The 19,452-nt window shown below is 45.8% G+C and overlaps 1 protein-coding gene across 2 annotated transcripts in view; it reads right to left on the bottom strand.

Moving 5' to 3' along the window:
* Positions 1 to 19,452, bottom strand: part of LOC106611696 (FERM and PDZ domain-containing protein 1) — a 38,111-nt gene that overhangs the window by 4,114 nt on the left and 14,545 nt on the right. The window contains exons 3-16 of one of the 2 annotated variants that reach the window (XM_014212174.2): positions 14,277 to 14,393; positions 13,758 to 13,927; positions 12,788 to 12,890; positions 5,983 to 6,028; positions 5,793 to 5,897; positions 5,382 to 5,477; positions 5,013 to 5,138; positions 4,772 to 4,897; positions 4,119 to 4,252; positions 3,861 to 3,987; positions 3,444 to 3,536; positions 2,947 to 3,129; positions 1,406 to 1,610; positions 94 to 1,206 (exon numbers count right to left, since the gene is read on the bottom strand). In XM_014212174.2, the coding sequence (XP_014067649.2) occupies positions 94 to 1,206; positions 1,406 to 1,610; positions 2,947 to 3,129; positions 3,444 to 3,536; positions 3,861 to 3,987; positions 4,119 to 4,252; positions 4,772 to 4,897; positions 5,013 to 5,138; positions 5,382 to 5,477; positions 5,793 to 5,897; positions 5,983 to 6,028; positions 12,788 to 12,890; positions 13,758 to 13,927; positions 14,277 to 14,389 (2,740 nt within the window). In that variant the 5' untranslated portion in view covers positions 14,390 to 14,393. The remainder of the gene's footprint in view (positions 1 to 93; positions 1,207 to 1,405; positions 1,611 to 2,946; positions 3,130 to 3,443; positions 3,537 to 3,860; positions 3,988 to 4,118; positions 4,253 to 4,771; positions 4,898 to 5,012; positions 5,139 to 5,381; positions 5,478 to 5,792; positions 5,898 to 5,982; positions 6,029 to 12,787; positions 12,891 to 13,757; positions 13,928 to 14,276; positions 14,394 to 19,452) is intronic. The other variant, XM_014212175.2, reaches the window with a different exon arrangement.

Genomic DNA, 19,452 nt, shown 5'->3' with positions numbered 1-19,452 from the left:
GAGCAACAGGGGTTGTTAAAGGGTGTCAGAAATCACACTTTAACACATTTAAACAGTTAGTCTGTCAGTGAAGAAGTCATGTCAACAACCCACCTGTACCATCAGAAGGAACTGGAGGAGTGAACCGCTCCTGGGCATCGAAGAACTCATCATCTGACTCCGAAGCACTTTCCCTAGCAATAGGAGGAGGAGGGTTAGGGGACGGCGTTAGGAAAGGCTCGGAATCTCCAGAGTGAATTGATAGACGCTCCTCCCCTTTGTGGGCGGAGCTACAAACAGTCCTCTTTTCACAGAAGGAGGTGAGGTTGGGGATGATTCTGGGGATGTCTAACTTGTTGTTGGAAGCAGTTTTGTTAGACCGGGCGCAGATCTTGTCGATGAGGCGCAGGTCTATCTGACTGGGTATCTTAGAGAGCCGTCTCAGTTCCTCCTCATCATCGTCGTCCTCAACTTCCTCCGTCTCCTCCTCGTCGCTGGTGGCCTCGGGGGGGCTGGGGAGGTAGCTGCCTTGGGAAAGCTCGGCGAAGCAAAGACACGAGCTATCGTTGCTACGGTAACTCAGGTTGGTGGGGCGCACGGGGGCGGAGGCCATGCTGCCGGCGGCGCCCTCTCTCTGGCGCTGTGGAGAGGGAGCTGTGACCTCCAGGAGGAACGGATGGTGGACATCCAGGGTGGTGATCCCCCGAGTCTGCTTTTTGGACCGGCGAGAGGGGCTGTCCTCACGCAGGGCGTCCACACGAGAGGAGGCCTTGGCTGGGTCCTCTCCCCTGGCTGCAGATGTGGCACCGCTTTCCTCCAGGGCAGCACTCAAAGAGCCACTGGACAGGCTGGAGAAGCTACTGTTGACCCGCGGGTCTGTGTGGTACCAGTTGGTGTCCAGTACCATGTCCTGTTCCACTGGTCCTTTATTGTCGTTACCTCCTAGATGTATCTCGCTTCCTCCATCTTCTCTTCCGTCCTCCTCCTCAACTTCCATGTCCTTCTCTGACGTCACAATGATCTTCACCTCATGTTTGTCTTTGTCTTCTTTTTCAGCTCTTTCTTTCTTTCCCTCCGCTCCTCTCTGCTCCTCCTTTTCTCTCCTCCACCCCTCCCTGTCTTTGCTGGCGGGTGCATGGCGTTTGCGGGTGTGCATTGGCGGAGGCTCGGCGGGGTAGTCCTCATCTGAAGAGTCATCGGAGTCACTACAGCAGCGGGACACATAGCCTGGAAATGACAAAAAAACAAACACATTTTTTCTCAGTTACATAATATAGTTTACTATGTAAATAATTAGTAGTCTCAAATTAAGACATTCAATCTGTATCAACTATCCATACTGGCTGATATCCACGTATCAACACCCTCAAAAATGGTATGATCAATGCCAAAAAATGAAAAACTATAGTTAAACATTTATGCTCACTTGTCAGCGATTCATAGCAAACTCCCTCTATAACGGTGAACTTCCCTTCACACACACCTTCCTCAGCAGGTATCCTGTGCACCCGCACCTTGGGGCGTCCCAGACGGAACACACACACTCTGGGGTCCACCAGGAGCTTGCAGTAGCCCCCCAGTAGACACGCCAGGTCTTTGGCTGCCAGAGAGTCCATCAGTAAGGCAAAAGGCTGGAGAGAGAGGGGGATGAGAGAGAGAGAGAGAGAGAGAGAGACAGCGAGAGCGAGAGAGGGCGAGAGAGAATAAGTGAGACAGAGAGAGAGACAGCGAGAGAGTGAGCGAGAGAGAGCGAGCGAGAGAGAAAAAGTGAGACAGAGACAGAGAAAGAGAGAGAGAGAGAGAGAGAGAGAGCGAGAAAGAGAGCGAGGCAAAGAGAGAGAGAGCAACACAATTAGACCCAACCAAATCATGAGAAAATAAAAAGATAATTACTTGACACATATGGAAAGAATTAACAAAAAAACAGAGCAAACTAGAATGCTGTTTGGTCCTAAACAGAGAGTACACAGTGGCAGAATACCTGACCACTGTGACTGACCCAAACTTAAGGAAAGCTTTGACTATGTACAGAATCAGTGAGCATAGCCTTGCTATTGAGAAAGGCTGCCGTATGCAGACCTGGCTCTCAAGGGAAGACAGGCTATGTGCACACTGCCCACAAAATGAGGTGGAAACTGAGTTGCACTTCCTAACCTCCTGCCAAATGTATGACCATATTAGAGACACATATTTCCCTCAGATTACACAGATCCACAAAGAATTTGAAAAAACAAACCCGATTTTCATAAACTCCCATATCTACTGGGTGAAATACCACAGTGTGACATCACAGCAGCAAAATGTGTGACCTGTTGCCACAAGAAAAGGGCAACCAGTGAAGAACAAACACCATTGTAAATACAACCCATATTTATGTTTATTTATTTTCCCTTGTGTACTTTAACCATTTGTACATCGTTACAACACTGTATATATACATAATATGACATTTGAAATATCTTTATTCTTTTGAAACTTCTGAGTGTAATGTTTACTGTACATTTTTTATTGTTTATTTCCCTTTAATTTATTATCTACTACACTTGCTTTGGCAATGTAAACATATGTTTCCCATGTCAATAAAGCCCCTTGAATTGAATTGAATTGAGAGAGAGAGAGAGAGAAAGAGATAGAGAGACCGAGACAGTGATGGGAAAGAGAATACATGATGTATTTTCCATCCACTGTATTTGTGTGGGAACTAAGTGTACCTACCTACCTGTGTGTCTGAGAGATTGTGTGTGTGATCTGTGTGTGTGTGATCTGTGTGTGTGTGTGATCTGTGTGTGTGTGTGATCTGTGTGTGTGTGTGATCTGTGTGTGTGTGTGATATGTGTGTGTGTGATCTGTGTGTGTGTGATCTGTGTGTGTGTGTGTGATCTGTGTGTGTGTGATCTGTGTGTGTGTGATTTGTGTGTGTGTGATCTGTGTGTATGTTTATCATAGACAGTGTGTATGGTATCCTACCTTGATGTCGTGCAGGGAGATGCGAAGCAGGCTGACTCTATCTGACTCAGAGAGCAGCTCCACTCTACTGATGCTGCTGAAGTCTACCAGGGTGGACACCATGTTGAGCTTGTGGTTGACCACCTGACTCAGGCCATAGCGCGCCCCCACTAACAGACTGACCAGCGCCTCCCGGTCCTGCAACTGGGGTGGGGGAGGATGGAGACAGACAGAGGGGCAGGGGTACAGAGGTCCGAAGAGAAAGGGGGACGGGGAGAGACATGAAGGAAGAGAGAGAGGGAGAGGTAAAGAGGAAAAGAGGTAGAGAGAGAGAGAGAGAGAAGAGGGGTGAAAGGGAGAAAGACGGAGATGCATACTGAATCATGACATGGTGAAACCAGGCCAGAATGGGCGGGATCAATCCTGTCCAGCCAATAACAGCTCTCTAAATTGGGTCAGAGTCAGAGAATGATTGACAGCTATAGTTATCGTTTGTAAGTTGTTTCAAACATACTAACCATCATGGTGGCTGTGTAGGAGCGGCCCCCGTAGGAGATGAGCTCTGCAAGCTGGGTGAGGTAGGCCAGTCGGGCCTGGGTGGCTGGGATCACCTGGGAGAGAGAGAGGGAGAGAGAGAGAGGGAGGGAGGGAGAGAGGGAGAGAGAGAGAGGGAGGGAGGGAGAGAGGGAGCGAGAGGGAGAGAGGGAGGGAGAGCGAGAGAGAAGGAGAGAAGGAGAGGGAGTGAGGGAGAGAGAGAGGGGGAGAGAGAGAGCGAGAGAGAGAGAGTATTACACTCATCATCTCTCACTCACTCTGTTTCTCTCCCTCTCTCTCTCCCCCTCTCCCACTCTCTCCCTCTCTCCCTCCCTCCCTCTCCCTCTCTCTCTCCCTCCCTCCCTCTCTCTCCCGCTCTCTCTCTCCCCCTCTTTCCATACCTTCTGTTGTGGCTCCAGCAGTGACTGGATCTTCTTCAGGTGGTAGCTGATGGCTTTCCTCAGGTCCTTCTCTCTCATGTTACTGAGCAGAGTGGGAGAGATGAAGCTGTCCAGACCAAACTCTTTCCTGTCACAATACACACAGGAGACAATATCAGTGTGTGTGTGTGTGTGTGTGTGTGTGTGTGTGTGTGTGTGTGTGTGTGTGTGTGTGTGTGTGTGTGTGTGTGTGTGTGTGTGTGTGTGTGTGTGACTCACGTGATGCTCCTGATAGAGGTCCGGGTGGAGCCTATACTGTTCAGTCTCTCGTGCATGTGCAGGGCAGCCAGACGCAGTGCAGTGGTACACTTCATCTCCACCGCAAACCTCTCCTGTAGAACGTCCCCGACGCTCTGACAACACACACACACACCAAAGAATGACACACACAAGGAAGACGTGTTCTTTCCTTCACCATAAATCACTCCCTGAAAACCCTGATTCTGTCACCCAAATGTGACTACAACCATCGCCGAGGGAAGATGTTTAGGAGTGGGTGTGACACCATGCTCTACCAACTGAGCCACAGGGAAGGATAATGTTTTGTCGACGCTGCAGGCAGCTTTATCAGTCCACTAATACAGGACTACTAAAGGCCAAGTGCACTACCTTATTTTTATTTCATATTTTTTGTACACTTTTTTTATGAATACATTTTTTTAATTGTGATTTATCAGGGGGTGCTGCAGCCCCCTCAGCATCACTAGTTCCTGCGGCTCTGCACACTAGTCTTTTAAAGCAAACCCTGCTCGCCTGAATGCAAGTTAGACAGGTTCTCATGGCTATAGGTACAGGTGAAAGTACAGGCAGACTAGTTACAGGCACTGAACATGGTAGTCTAGACCTACAGGTAGATGTGGCTAGCTGCTCACCTGGAGGAAGAGGTACTCGAAGGCGGTGGGGTCTTCCTGTAGCAGCTCCAGGGGGTCTCTGGGAATGAAACACACCCGGAACAGACACCTGTAGTCATGGCTGCTGTTCTCCTTCTTCTGCACCACCTGGAGACACAAGGTCACATAGAGGTGAATACTCTGGGATTCATAGTGACTGACTGCACTGGCTAGACAGGTTGAGGCTGCTGTGAGGTTGCGGCTGTGTGTGTGTTCTCCTCACCTTGTGTATGAACTCGTCCTCGTGCAACAGCAGTAGCTTGGTGATGCTGTACTGCTGTTCCAGCACCAGAGCAAAGTACTCAATGCAGCGGATAGACAACTTGTCCTTCAGAGTCAGAACGATGTCCTGCAACAACAAAACAACAGCATATCTCAGTCAATTAACATCAGGTAAGGTATTTTGCATAGTTGTCGTATTTTGCATAGTTTTGCATAGTTGCTGTCATAAGGTTGCCTGACAAATGAATACTTCTGTTAGCGCTAGTGGGGTAGCAAGTCATGCAGACGACACAGGTTTACAAGCATGAGTGATTCTACGGCATCAAATCAGAATATTTGTAGGTAAATGTAATACATGTTATATCCGTACTTTGACGGTGGTGGTAGTGTCAAACTTGAAGGCCTTGGTCTGTCCGTTCTCCAGATACACCTTCAGAACATTGGGCAGGAACAGAAGAGAGTTCCCCTGCAGGAAAAAAAACTACAGGTGAGAGAATGAGAGAGAGAGAGAGAGAGAGAGAGAGAGAGAGAGAGAGAGAGAGAGAGAGAAATGAGGGAGAGAGCAAGAGAGAGAGGGAGAGAACGAGAGAGAGCGATAGAATGAGAGAGCGAGAGAGAGAGCGAGAGAATGAGAGAGCGAGAGAGAGAGCGAGAGAATGAGAGAGAAAGCAAAAGAGAGAGAGAGTAAGAGAGAGTAAGAGAGAATGAGAGAGAGAGCAAGAGAGGGAGAGGGAGAGAGAGAGAGAGAGAGAGAGAGAGAGAGAGAGAGGAGGGTCCTGACCTGAGTGTGACCGTTGACAACCACTTCCTCTGCGAAGCGTACTTTGATCGGGTTACTCCTCAGACGAGCCCTCTTCTCTGCCGACATGATGGACGACTTAGGACCCTGACACATAGAGAAACAACATTATGTCATCACATACACACAGATGTACACACACACACACGCATGCACACTCACACACACTTACTGTCATGTTCCTTAGGATTGTCATTGTGACAAAGTCCTCCAAGTCCCTAAAGAAACACAGAGACAAGATGTGTCTGTCCAGCGGTCACGTAAACATTTTCACTACATTGACATTTGACCTGACTGACTTAGCATTTGACCTGACACACCCTTAAACTCACACACACACAATCACACAGACATTATGAAAGTATGCTTTCAGAACTGGAAGGGAGTCCTAGTCCCAGTAACCTGTCTGTACTCTCTAATCTAGTGAGCATATAGAGACTGAGAAACAGAGTGAGGAACAGACAGAATAAAAAGAGAGAAAACAGAGTGAGGAACAGAGGGAATAAAAAGAGAGAAAACAGAGTGAGGAACAGACAGAATAATGAGAGAGAAAACAGAGTGAGGAACAGAGGGAATAAGGAGAGAGAAAACAGAGTGAGGAACAGAGAGAATAAAGAGAGAGAAAACAGAGTGAGGAACAGAGGGAATAAGGAGAGAGAAAACAGAGTGAGGAACAGAGGGAATAAGGAGAGAGAAAACAGAGTGAGGAACAGAGGGAATAAAAAGAGAGAAAACAGAGTGAGGAACAGAGGGAATAAGGAGAGAGAAAACAGAGTGAGGAACAGACAGAATAAAGAGGGAGAAAACAGAGTGAGGAACAGACAGAATAAAGAGAGAGAAAACAGAGTGAGGAACAGACAGAATAAAAAGAGAGAAAACAGAGTGAGGAACAGAGAGAATAAAGAGAGAGAAAACAGAGTGAGGAACAGACAGAATAAAAAGAGAGAAAACAGAGTGAGGAACAGAGGGAATAAAGAGAGAGAAAACAGAGTGAGGAACAGACAGAATAAAAAGAGAGAAAACAGAGTGAGGAACAGAGAGAATAAAGAGAGAGAAAACAGAGTGAGGAACAGACAGAATAAAAAGAGAGAAAACAGAGTGAGGAACAGAGGGAATAAAGAGAGAGAAAACAGAGTGAGGAACAGAGGGAATAAAAAGAGAGAAAACAGAGTGAGGAACAGAGAGAATACAGAGAGAGAAAACAGAGTGAGGAACAGACAGAATAAAGAGAGAGAAAACAGAGTGAGGAACAGAGAGAATACAGAGGGAGAAAACAGAGTGAGGAACAGAGAGAATAAAGAGAGAGAAAACAGAGTGAGGAACAGACAGAATAAAAAGAGAGAAAACAGAGTGAGGAACAGAGAGAATACAGAGGGAGAAAACAGAGTGAGGAACAGACAGAATAAAGAGAGAGAAAACAGAGTGAGGAACAGACAGAATAAAGAGAGAGAAAACAGAGTGAGGAACAGAGGGAATAAAGAGAGAGAAAACAGAGTGAGGAACAGACAGAATAAAGAGAGAGAAAAGAGAGTGAGGAACAGAGGGAATAAGGAGAGAGAAAACAGAGTGAGGAACAGAGGGAATAAAGACAGAGAAAACAGAGTGAGGAACAGAGGGAATAAGGAGAGAGAAAACAGAGTGAGGAACAGAGGGAATAAGGAGAGAGAAAAGAGAGTGAGGAACAGACAGAATAAAGAGAGAGAAAACAGAGTGAGGAACAGACAGAATAAAGAGAGAGAAAAGAGAGTGAGGAACAGACAGAATAAAGACAGAGAAAACAGAGTGAGGAACAGACAGAATAAAGAGAGAGAAAACAGAGTGAGGAACAGACAGAATAAAGAGAGAGAAAAGAGAGTGAGGAACAGAGGGAATAAGGAGAGAGAAAACAGAGTGAGGAACAGAGAGAATAAGGAGAGAGAAAAGAGAGTGAGGAACAGACAGAATAAAAAGAGAGAAAACAGAGTGAGGAACAGAGGGAATAAGGAGAGAGAAAAGAGAGTGAGGAACAGACAGAATAAAAAGAGAGAAAACAGAGTGAGGAACAGAGGGAATAAGGAGAGAGAAAACAGAGTGAGGAACAGACAGAATAAAGAGAGAGAAAACAGAGTGAGGAACAGAGGGAATAAAAAGAGAGAAAACAGAGTGAGGAACAGAGGGAATAAAGAGAGAGAAAACAGAGTGAGGAACAGAGGAGAACAGAATAAAGAGAGAAAAACAGAGTGAGGAACAGACAGAATAAAAAGAGAGAAAACAGAGTAAGGAACAGAGAGAATAAAGAGAGAGAAAACAGAGTGAGGAACAGAGGGAATAAAGAGAGAGAAAACAGAGTGAGGAACAGAGGGAATAAAGAGAGAGAAAACAGAGTGAGGAACAGACAGAATAAAGAGAGAGAAAACAGAGTGAGGAACAGAGGGAATAAGGAGAGAGAAAACAGAGTGAGGAACAGAGGGAATAAGGAGAGAGAAAACAGAGTGAGGAACAGACAGAATAAAGACAGAGAAAACAGAGTGAGGAACAGAGGGAATAAGGAGAGAGAAAACAGAGTGAGGAACAGACAGAATAAAAAGAGAGAAAACAGAGTGAGGAACAGACAGAATAAAAAGAGAGAAAACAGAGTGAGGAACAGAGGGAATAAGGAGAGAGAAAACAGAGTGAGGAACAGACAGAATAAAAAGAGAGAAAACAGAGTGAGGAACAGACAGAATAAAAAGAGAGAAAACAGAGTGAGGAACAGAGGGAATAAGGAGAGAGAAAACAGAGTGAGGAACAGACAGAATAAAAGAGAGAAAACAGAGTGAGGAACAGACAGAATAAAAAGAGAGAAAACAGAGTGAGGAACAGACAGAATAAAAAGAGAGAAAACAGAGTAAGGAACAGACAGAATAAGGAGAGAGAAAACAGAGTGAGGAACAGAGGGAATAAGGAGAGAGAAAACAGAGTGAGGAACAGAGGGAATAAAGAGAGAGAAAACAGAGTGAGGAACAGACAGAATAAGGAGAGAAAACAGAGTGAGGAACAGAGGGAATAAAAAGAGAGAAAACAGAGTGAGGAACAGAGGGAATAAGGAGAGAGAAAACAGAGTGAGGAACAGACAGAATAAAAAGAGAGAAAACAGAGTGAGGAACAGAGAGAATAAGGAGAGAGAAAACAGAGTGAGGAACAGAGGGAATAAAGAGAGAGAAAACAGAGTGAGGAACAGAGGGAATAAAGAGAGAGAAAACAGAGTGAGGAACAGACAGAATAAAGAGAGAGAAAACAGAGTGAGGAACAGAGGGAATAAGGAGAGAGAAAACAGAGTGAGGAACAGACAGAATAAAAAGAGAGAAAACAGAGTGAGGAACAGAGAGAATAAGGAGAGAGAAAACAGAGTGAGGAACAGAGGGAATAAAGAGAGAGAAAACAGAGTGAGGAACAGAGGGAATAAGGAGAGAGAAAACAGAGTGAGGAACAGAGGGAATAAGGAGAGAGAAAACAGAGTGAGGAACAGAGGGAATAAAGAGAGAGAAAACAGAGTGAGGAACAGACAGAATAAAGAGAGTGAAAACAGAGTGAGGAACAGAGAGAATACAGAGGGAGAAAACAGAGTGAGGAACAGAGGGAATAAAGAGAGAGAAAACAGAGTGAGGAACAGAGGGAATAAAGACAGAGAAAACAGAGTGAGGAACAGACAGAATAAAGAGAGTGAAAACAGAGTGAGGAACAGAGAGAATACAGAGGGAGAAAACAGAGTGAGGAACAGACAGAATAAAGAGAGTGAAAACAGAGTGAGGAACAGAGGGAATAAGGAGAGAGAAAACAGAGTGAGGAACAGAGGGAATAAAGAGAGAGAAAACAGAGTGAGGAACAGACAGAATAAAGAGAGTGAAAACAGAGTGAGGAACAGAGAGAATACAGAGGGAGAAAACAGAGTGAGGAACAGACAGAATAAAAAGAGAGAAAACAGAGTGAGGAACAGAGGGAATAAAGACAGAGAAAACAGAGTGAGGAACAGAGGGAATAAGGAGAGAGAAAACAGAGTGAGGAACAGACAGAATAAAGAGAGAGAAAACAGAGTGAGGAACAGACAGAATAAAGACAGAGAAAACAGAGTGAGGAACAGAGGGAATAAGGAGAGAGAAAACAGAGTGAGGAACAGAGGGAATAAAGAGAGAGAAAACAGAGTGAGGAACAGAGGGAATAAGGAGAGAGAAAACAGAGTGAGGAACAGAGGGAATAAAAAGAGAGAAAACAGAGTGAGGAACAGAGGGAATAAGGAGAGAGAAAACAGAGTGAGGAACAGAGGGAATAAAAAGAGAGAAAACAGAGTGAGGAACAGAGGGAATAAGGAGAGAGAAAACAGAGTGAGGAACAGAGGGAATAAGGAGAGAGAAAACAGAGTGAGGAACAGAGGGAATAAAAAGAGAGAAAACAGAGTGAGGAACAGACAGAATAAAAAGAGAGAAAACAGAGTGAGGAACAGAGAGAATAAAGAGAGAGAAAAGAGAGTGAGGAACAGACAGAATAAAAAGAGAGAAAACAGAGTGAGGAACAGACAGAATAAAAAGAGAGAAAACAGAGTGAGGAACAGAGGGAATAAGGAGAGAGAAAAGAGAGTGAGGAACAGACAGAATAAAAAGAGAGAAAACAGAGTGAGGAACAGAGGGAATAAGGAGAGAGAAAAGAGAGTGAGGAACAGACAGAATAAAAAGAGAGAAAACAGAGTGAGGAACAGAGGGAATAAAAAGAGAGAAAACAGAGTAAGGAACAGACAGAATAAAGAGAGAGAAAACAGAGTGAGGAACAGAGGGAATAAGGAGAGAGAAAACAGAGTGAGGAACAGAGGGAATAAGGAGAGAGAAAAGAGAGTGAGGAACAGACAGAATAAAGAGAGAGAAAACAGAGTGAGGAACAGACAGAATAAAAAGAGAGAAAACAGAGTGAGGAACAGAGGGAATAAGGAGAGAGAAAAGAGAGTGAGGAACAGACAGAATAAAAAGAGAGAAAACAGAGTGAGGAACAGAGAGAATAAAGAGAGAGAAAAGAGAGTGAGGAACAGACAGAATAAAAAGAGAGAAAACAGAGTGAGGAACAGAGGGAATAAGGAGAGAGAAAACAGAGTGAGGAACAGAGAGAATAAGGAGAGAGAAAACAGAGTGAGGAACAGAGGGAATAAAGAGAGAGAAAACAGAGTGAGGAACAGAGGGAATAAGGAGAGAGAAAACAGAGTGAGGAACAGAGGGAATAAGGAGAGAGAAAACAGAGTGAGGAACAGAGGGAATAAGGAGAGAGAAAACAGAGTGAGGAACAGACAGAATAAAAAGAGAGAAAACAGAGTGAGGAACAGAGGGAATAAAGAGAGAGAAAACAGAGTGAGGAACAGAGGGAATAAAGAGAGAGAAAACAGAGTGAGGAACAGACAGAATAAAAAGAGAGAAAACAGAGTGAGGAACAGAGGGAATAAAGAGAGAGAAAACAGAGTGAGGAACAGAGGGAATAAAGAGAGAGAAAACAGAGTGAGGAACAGAGGGAATAAGGAGAGAGAAAACAGAGTGAGGAACAGAGGGAATAAAAAGAGAGAAAACAGAGTGAGGAACAGAGGGAATAAGGAGAGAGAAAACAGAGTGAGGAACAGAGGGAATAAGGAGAGAGAAAACAGAGTGAGGAACAGACAGAATAAAAAGAGAGAAAACAGAGTGAGGAACAGAGGGAATAAGGAGAGAGAAAACAGAGTGAGGAACAGACAGAATAAAGAGAGAGAAAACAGAGTGAGGAACAGACAGAATAAAAAGAGAGAAAACAGAGTGAGGAACAGAGGGAATAAAGAGAGAGAAAAGAGAGTGAGGAACAGACAGAATAAAAAGAGAGAAAACAGAGTGAGGAACAGAGGGAATAAGGAGAGAGAAAACAGAGTGAGGAACAGACAGAATAAAAAGAGAGAAAACAGAGTGAGGAACAGAGGGAATAAAGAGAGAGAAAAGAGAGTGAGGAACAGACAGAATAAAAAGAGAGAAAACAGAGTGAGGAACAGAGGGAATAAGGAGAGAGAAAACAGAGTGAGGAACAGAGGGAATAAAGAGAGAGAAAACAGAGTGAGGAACAGAGGGAATAAGGAGAGAGAAAACAGAGTGAGGAACAGAGGGAATAAAAAGAGAGAAAACAGAGTGAGGAACAGAGGGAATAAGGAGAGAGAAAACAGAGTGAGGAACAGAGGGAATAAGGAGAGAGAAAACAGAGTGAGGAACAGACAGAATAAAAAGAGAGAAAACAGAGTGAGGAACAGAGGGAATAAGGAGAGAGAAAACAGAGTGAGGAACAGACAGAATAAAGAGAGAGAAAACAGAGTGAGGAACAGACAGAATAAAAAGAGAGAAAACAGAGTGAGGAACAGAGAGAATAAAGAGAGAGAAAACAGAGTGAGGAACAGACAGAATAAAAAGAGAGAAAACAGAGTGAGGAACAGAGGGAATAAAGAGAGAGAAAACAGAGTGAGGAACAGAGGGAATAAAGAGAGAGAAAACAGAGTGAGGAACAGAGGGAATAAGGAGAGAGAAAACAGAGTGAGGAACAGACAGAATAAAAAGAGAGAAAACAGAGTGAGGAACAGAGGGAATAAAAAGAGAGAAAACAGAGTGAGGAACAGACAGAATAAAGAGAGAGAAAACAGAGTGAGGAACAGAGGGAATAAGGAGAGAGAAAACAGAGTGAGGAACAGAGGGAATAAAAAGAGAGAAAACAGAGTGAGGAACAGAGGGAATAAAGAGAGAGAAAACAGAGTGAGGAACAGAGGGAATAAGGAGAGAGAAAACAGAGTGAGGAACAGAGGGAATAAAAAGAGAGAAAACAGAGTGAGGAACAGAGGGAATAAAAAGAGAGAAAACAGAGTGAGGAACAGAGGGAATAAAGACAGAGAAAACAGAGTGAGGAACAGAGGGAATAAGGAGAGAGAAAACAGAGTGAGGAACAGAGGGAATAAAGACAGAGAAAACAAGGTTAGTTACCTGGTGATGTCTTGCAGCTGTTCATAGCTGAGATGGTCCACCAGCAGGTCATTGATCTGTAACACCTGGTCTCCAGGGTACAGTATGCCCTCTGCTGGGCCTCCTACACACACAGAGGACACAAAGTTATATAGTTCAACACAGTCACATGTGCTTACAGTAGCTCCTCTGGGGAGGCATATGAGGGTTAACATTATTCTGGGTCCTTGCCAGCTTCTCTGCCAGCCTCTCTGCCAGCCTCTCTCTCTCCCTCCCTCTCTGTCTCCCCCCTCTCTCTTTCTCTTTCTCTCACTCCCCCTCTCTCTCTCTGCAGCAAGTTGTGATTATTGGGCATGGGGCAGCAGGGTATTGATCAGGGTATTGATCAGGGTATTGATCAGTCGTTTCTACAGAGAGGAAAGAAACACACAGCTCAGCAAGGTGTGTGTGTGTGTTAATGTGTGTGTCCAACTAAATGAAGATTGATCAAATCTAAAACAATAAGCAGGTGGCTCTGTTGTTTCACTGGCTTTTCTGGCACGGTGCCTGGCATTCTAAATGCCAGGAGAGGGTTGGTGTGCTTTTCTGGCACGGTGCCTGGCATTCTAAATGCCAGGAGAGGGTTGGTGTGCTTTTCTGGCACGGTGCCTGGCATTCTAAATGCCAGGAGAGGGTTGGTGTGCTTTTCTGGTACGGTGTGCCTGGCATTCTAAATGCCAGGAGAGGGTTGGTGTGCTTTTCTGGCACGGTGCCTGGCATTCTAAATGCCAGGAGAGGGTTGGTGTGCTTTTCTGGCACGGTGCCTGGCATTCTAAATGCCAGGAGAGGGTTGGTGTGTGTGTGCGTATGCGCACATGTGTGTGTGTGCATGTGTTTGTGTGTGCCTAAATCTGTCTTGCTGTGGGCGAGTCTACTGCGGCATGATGAAGCAGGTGGCCACATTTCAGAGAGAGCGTTCACTCTCTCGCTCTCTCACACACGCACGGCGTACCTGTAGCCACGTCCCTGACCAGCAGAGGGTGCTGTCTGGAGAGGGAGAACCCATGACCGCTGGAGTCCAACACCGGGTCTCTGACGATCTGAACCGTTAGCCTCACCGGGAAGTTCTGACTGGTCACGCTGCCAGACCGGTTGGACCTCCCATCCCCAAGGATCCGCTCTCTGAGAGGTCAAACAGGGGTTAAATAGGGGTTAGAGGTCAGGGGTTATTGGGAGTGGCAGAGCAGCTGGTGTGAGACTATGTGAGTAAAGTATTTGTGTAAAACATTGAATTAGATTCACTACAGAGGGCTAAAGGCATCCCCTTCCATCTCTGTCAGCTGTTTCTGGCGTGTTTACTAGCATGCCGAACAGGTGGCCCGTCCACACACTTCATTCTATTGTGGGAGTGCGAACCTCTTGACATCGAATCTCTGTAGGTTTCTCTGTCTGTGAATGTGTGTTTCTCTATCTGTGAATGTGTGTTTCTCTATCTGTGAACGCATATGCCTCTCATGTGTTGATACTGTACCTGCTGAGTGATTCGCGGGTGCGTCTGATCAACGTCCCCACCACCTGCTGCACCCGGGTGGCCCTACGGCTACGAGACAGAGACCGACTCCTACTCCTCTCTTTCTCCTCCATTTAACTACAGAGAGAGAGAGAGAGAGCGAGAGCGAGAGAGAGAGAGAGAGGATAAAATGGAAAACTTAGTCAGTTGCACAGAACTGAAATATGTGTTCCACATTTAATCCAACACCTCTAAATCAGAGAGCTGCAGTGGGCTGCCTTAGTTTACATCATCAGCACCCAGTTGTTGTTAACCACCTTGCTCAATGGCAGATTTCTCCACCTTCCCAGCTCTGGGATTCAAACCAGCGACCTTTCAGTTACAGGCTTAACACTCTTAACCACTCACCCAGTGGTCAGATGAAGCAGATGCTGAACTACAGAACTGTTTTGCTATCACAGACTGGAACATGTTCCGGGATTCTTCCGATGGCATTGAGGAGTACACCACATCAGTAAGTGCATCGAGGACGTCGTCCCCACAGTGACTGTACGTACATACCCCAACCAGAAGCCATGGATTACAGGCAACATTCGCACTGAGCTAAAGGGTAGAGCTGCCGCTTTCAAGGTGCGGGACTCTAACCCGAAACCTTATAATAAATCCTGCTATGCCCTGCGACGAACCATGAAACAAGCAAAGCATCAATACAGGGCTGAGATTAAATCATACTACACCAGCTCCGACGCTCATCTTATGTGGCAGGGCTTGCAAACTATTACAGACTACAAAGGGAAGCACAGCTGTGAGCTGCCCAGTGACACAAGCCTACCAGACGAGCTAAATCACTTCTATGCTCGCTTCGAGGCAAGCAACACTGAGGCATACATGAGAGCATCAGCTGTTCCGGATGACTGTGTGATCACGCTCTCCATAGCCAACGTGAGTAAGACCTTTAAACAGGTCAACATTCACAAGGCTGCGGGGCCAGACGGATTACCAGGACGTGTGCTCCGGGCATGAGCTGACCAACTGGCAGGTGTCTTCACTGACATTTTCAACATGTCCCTGATTGAGTCTGTAATACCAACATGTTTCAAGCAGACCACCATAGTCCCTGTGCCCAAGAATACGAAGGCAACCTGCCTAAATGACTACAGACCCGTAGCACTCACGTCCGTAGCCATGAAGTGCTTTGAAAGGCTGGTAATGGCTCACATCAACACCATTATCCCAGAAACCCTAGACCCACTCCAATTTGCATACCGCCCAAACAGATCCACAGATGATGCAATCTCTATTACACTCCACACTGCCCTTTCCCACCTGGACAAAAGGAACACCTACATGAGAATGCTATTCATTGACTACAGCTCAGCGTTCAACACCATAGTGTCCTCAAAGCTCATCACTAAGCTAAGGATCCTGGGACTAAACGCCTCCCTCTGCAACTGGATCCTGGACTTCCTGACGGGCCGCCCCCAGGTGGTGAGGTTAGGTAGCAATGCATCTGCCACGCTGATCCTCAACACTGGAGCCCCCCAGGGGTGCGTGCTCAGTCCCCTCCTGTACTCCCTATTCACCCACGACTGCATGGCCAGGCACGACTGCATGGCCAAGCACGACTCCAACACCATCATTAAGTTTGCAGACAACACAACAGTGGTAGGCTTGATCACGATAACGACGAGACAGCCTATAGGGAGGAGGTCAGAGACCTGGCCGGGTGGTGCCAGAATAACAACCTATCCCTCAACGTAACCAAGACTAAGGAGATGATTGTGGACTACAGGAAAAGGAGGACCAAGCAAGCCCCCATTCTCATCGACGGGGCTGTAGTGGAGCAGGTTGAGAGCTTCAAGTTCCTCGGTGTCCACATCACCAACAAACTAGAATGGTCCAAACACACCAAGACAGTCGTGAAGAGGGCACGACAAAGCATATTCCCCCTCAGGAATCTAAAAGGATTTGGCATGGGTCCTCAGATCCTCAAAATGTTCTACAGCTGCAACATCAAGAGCATCCTGACTGGTTGCATCACTGCCTGGTACGGCAATTGCTCGGCCTCTGACCACAAGGCACTACAGAGGGTGCGTACGGCCCAGTACATCACTGGGGCTAAGCTGCCTGCCATCCAGGACCTCTACACCAGGCAGTGTCAGAGGAAGGCCCTAAAAATTGTCCCCAGCCACCCCACCCCACCCCAGTCATAAACTGTTCTCTCTACTACCGCATGGCAAGCGAAACCGGAGTGCCAGGTCTAGGACAAAAAGGCTTCTCAACAGTTGTTACCCCCAAGCCATAAGACTCCTGAACAGGTAATCAAATGGCTACCCGGACTATTTGCATTGTGTGCCCCCCCCCCCCCAACCCCTCTTTTACGCTGCTGCTACTCTCTGTTTATCATATATGCATACTCACTTTAACTACACATTCATGTACATACTACCTCAATTGGCCTGACCAATCAGTGCTCCCGCACATCGGCTAACCGGGCTATCTGCATTGTGTCCTGCCACCCGCCAACCCCTCTTTTATGCTATTGTTACTCTGTTCATCATATATGCATAGTCACTTGGAACCATATCACATTGTACATACAACCTCAATCAGCCTGAATAACCGGTGTCTGTATATAGCCTCGCTACTGTATATAGCCTCGCTACTGTTATTTTTCAGTGTCTTTTTACTGTTGTTTTTATTTCTTTACTTACCTATTGTTCACCTAATACCTTTTTTGCACTATTGGTTAGAGCCTGTAAGTAAGCATTTCACTGTAAGGTCTACACCTGTTGTATTCGGGCGCACATGACAAATAAACGTTGATTTGATTTGATATGACTAGGCTACCTGACGCCACAGAAGCAGAAAGGAAAGACAGACAAAAAGGTATTGTTGAAATGGGAACCAGAGAAGGATGGAAGACAGAGCTTTGTGTTGTGTTGGACTAGAATTATGTTAGTAACAGATCTGTATCTTGTGTTGTTTGTGAGGAGGGAGTCAGAAGGGTTTTCAACTCTACATTCACAAGGCGAAACACGTCACACTCAACAAGATGTGACACATAGGACAACCACACTTATAGGACACGCTTTTAGGACATTTAAGAAGGAACAAACACACACACACACTACGCACACACACCCACACACACACACACTACTTGTCTCTGTGTTTATTGCCACTGACAACTTTGCAGCAGTGCACTTTCTGTTCAGCCTGCCCTTTATGCAGATATGTGGGTGGCTGGGAACGAGGGATGAAGGGAGGTAAAGAAACAGGAGGAGGGAGAGTGGAGGGGGTTTGTTATGTTTTAATCAAATCCCAGAGAAGTGTGCTCAGCATTCGCTCAGTCTGACCACAACTCATGGCCAACACCACCTCGCAACACTGTTTCCTCCCCAACAGCCAATCAATAGCCCTCCTCGTCTCAGCCATATTCATCCTCTGATAATTCACTGACATGCTTTATCTGATGTTTCTGACAGTCTGGGTTCCGTCTGGGTTCCGTCTGGGTTCAGTACGATGCTAAAATTGAAAATAGACAGACAGCGTCTGGGTAAACTGAATTTAAATTGCAACCTTAATTCAAATCAGTCCATTGTTAATTTGTTGACATCCATGCTTTATTGACTGTCTCTAACGTTAGCACTCAATAAAGAAAAGATCTAGGTTGACCATCAGCACTGTAATTAATGGATGGGATCATACTGTGAGGTGAATGAACAGCCCCTGCAACCCTGCTGCTAGCATGCTGCACAGCAGGAGAGTGAGGAAATTGAAATTGAATTGAATAGAGAGAGAGAGAGAGAAAATAGAAATTGAATTGAATAGAGAGAGAGAGAGAGAGAAAATTGAAATTGAATTGAATAGAGAGAAGCGCGAGAGAGACCTCAATAGTGGCTAACGATGATGGATTTGGTGCTGAAGCCCAGTGATCGATACACAAAGCTTCTCCTCTACTATCACCTCCATCTGCAGCTGAGGCTGATCAGCTCCACCAAAAACACTGTCAACTTTCCTCGAGCTCAGAGAGAAGACGTTATCACGCTCTGACCGGCTGTTTCAGGACTCTCCAGTCTGCTTGCTCTGCTTCAGTAACTACAGCATCTGAGTGCTATAGCCTGGCTGTCTGTTTGAGTGCCTGTGCTTCAGCCAACGTCTTTCTATTGTCATGCCATGCCACACAATGACAAAGGAACTGGCTAAACAGGAAGTAACTGCCAACTGCAGGCGAATGTTCTATCAATCAGAGTGATTAGCTGGCAATATCAGACTGTTCACTGATTCAGGTTTTGAATGATGCACTGCAGACTGTTTGCGTTCATCTACTTGAGTAATAGAGGGATGGAGTATCAGTTAAACAAAGATATTTGCGACAGGAACTGTAGAGTGAGCAGACTCGTTTAGTCATTCAGTACACTGAAAGCTCTTAATGGCTAGACCGCTAACAAATTGAAGTGAATGCTCTCAGGCGCCATGCCAGGCCGCTAACATCCTACACATTGGAATGAATGGTCGTAGGCGCTAAGGTAAGGCTAGCCCAGTCTACTAACTTTATCCCTATTGAAGTGAATCTTCTAAGGTGCTAAGGCTAGCCCTCTAGCGTTGCCCTCATTGAAGCCAATGCTGTGGGTCTATAAGAGGATTATGTCCTCTTTCTGAGCCGGCCTGGACAGGGTGTTACTTTGGCATCCCGTTGATCCGGATTGATGTGGATGAGGGGTAACTCGTCTCTGACAGCTGGGCCTGAAAGACCAGCTTCTCCTGAGTCCCACACATTACCAAAACCTGTTCAATCAATCTGAGATGGACACTGAGAGCTGTTCAGGTGTGTGTGTGTGTGTGTGTGTGTGTGTGTGTGTGTGTGTGTGTGTGTGTGTGTGTGTGTGTGTGTGTGTGTGTGTGTGTGTGTGTGTGTGTGTGTGTGTGTGTGTGTGTGTGTGTGTGTGTGTAGGTGTGTGTAGGTGTGTGTAGGTGTGGGTATGTGAGTCTATGTGCAGATGGACAAGTACCTACTTATGAGTGTGTGTGTGTGCATAAGTCTCTGTAATGTGTGTGTATCCATGCTGCAGTGCTGACTCAGATGAGACCTGTCTCTGTCTCTTCATCTCTCTCTCTCTCTCTCTCACTCACACACACTAACACACAAATACACACAGAAACACACACATTTTCACTCTGCTCCCTGTGCCCT

Source organism: Salmo salar, chromosome ssa09 (genome assembly GCF_905237065.1).
Source record: "Salmo salar chromosome ssa09, Ssal_v3.1, whole genome shotgun sequence".
Lineage (NCBI taxonomy): Eukaryota > Metazoa > Chordata > Actinopteri > Salmoniformes > Salmonidae > Salmo > Salmo salar.
This window is presented reverse-complemented; position numbering and strand designations above follow the sequence as displayed.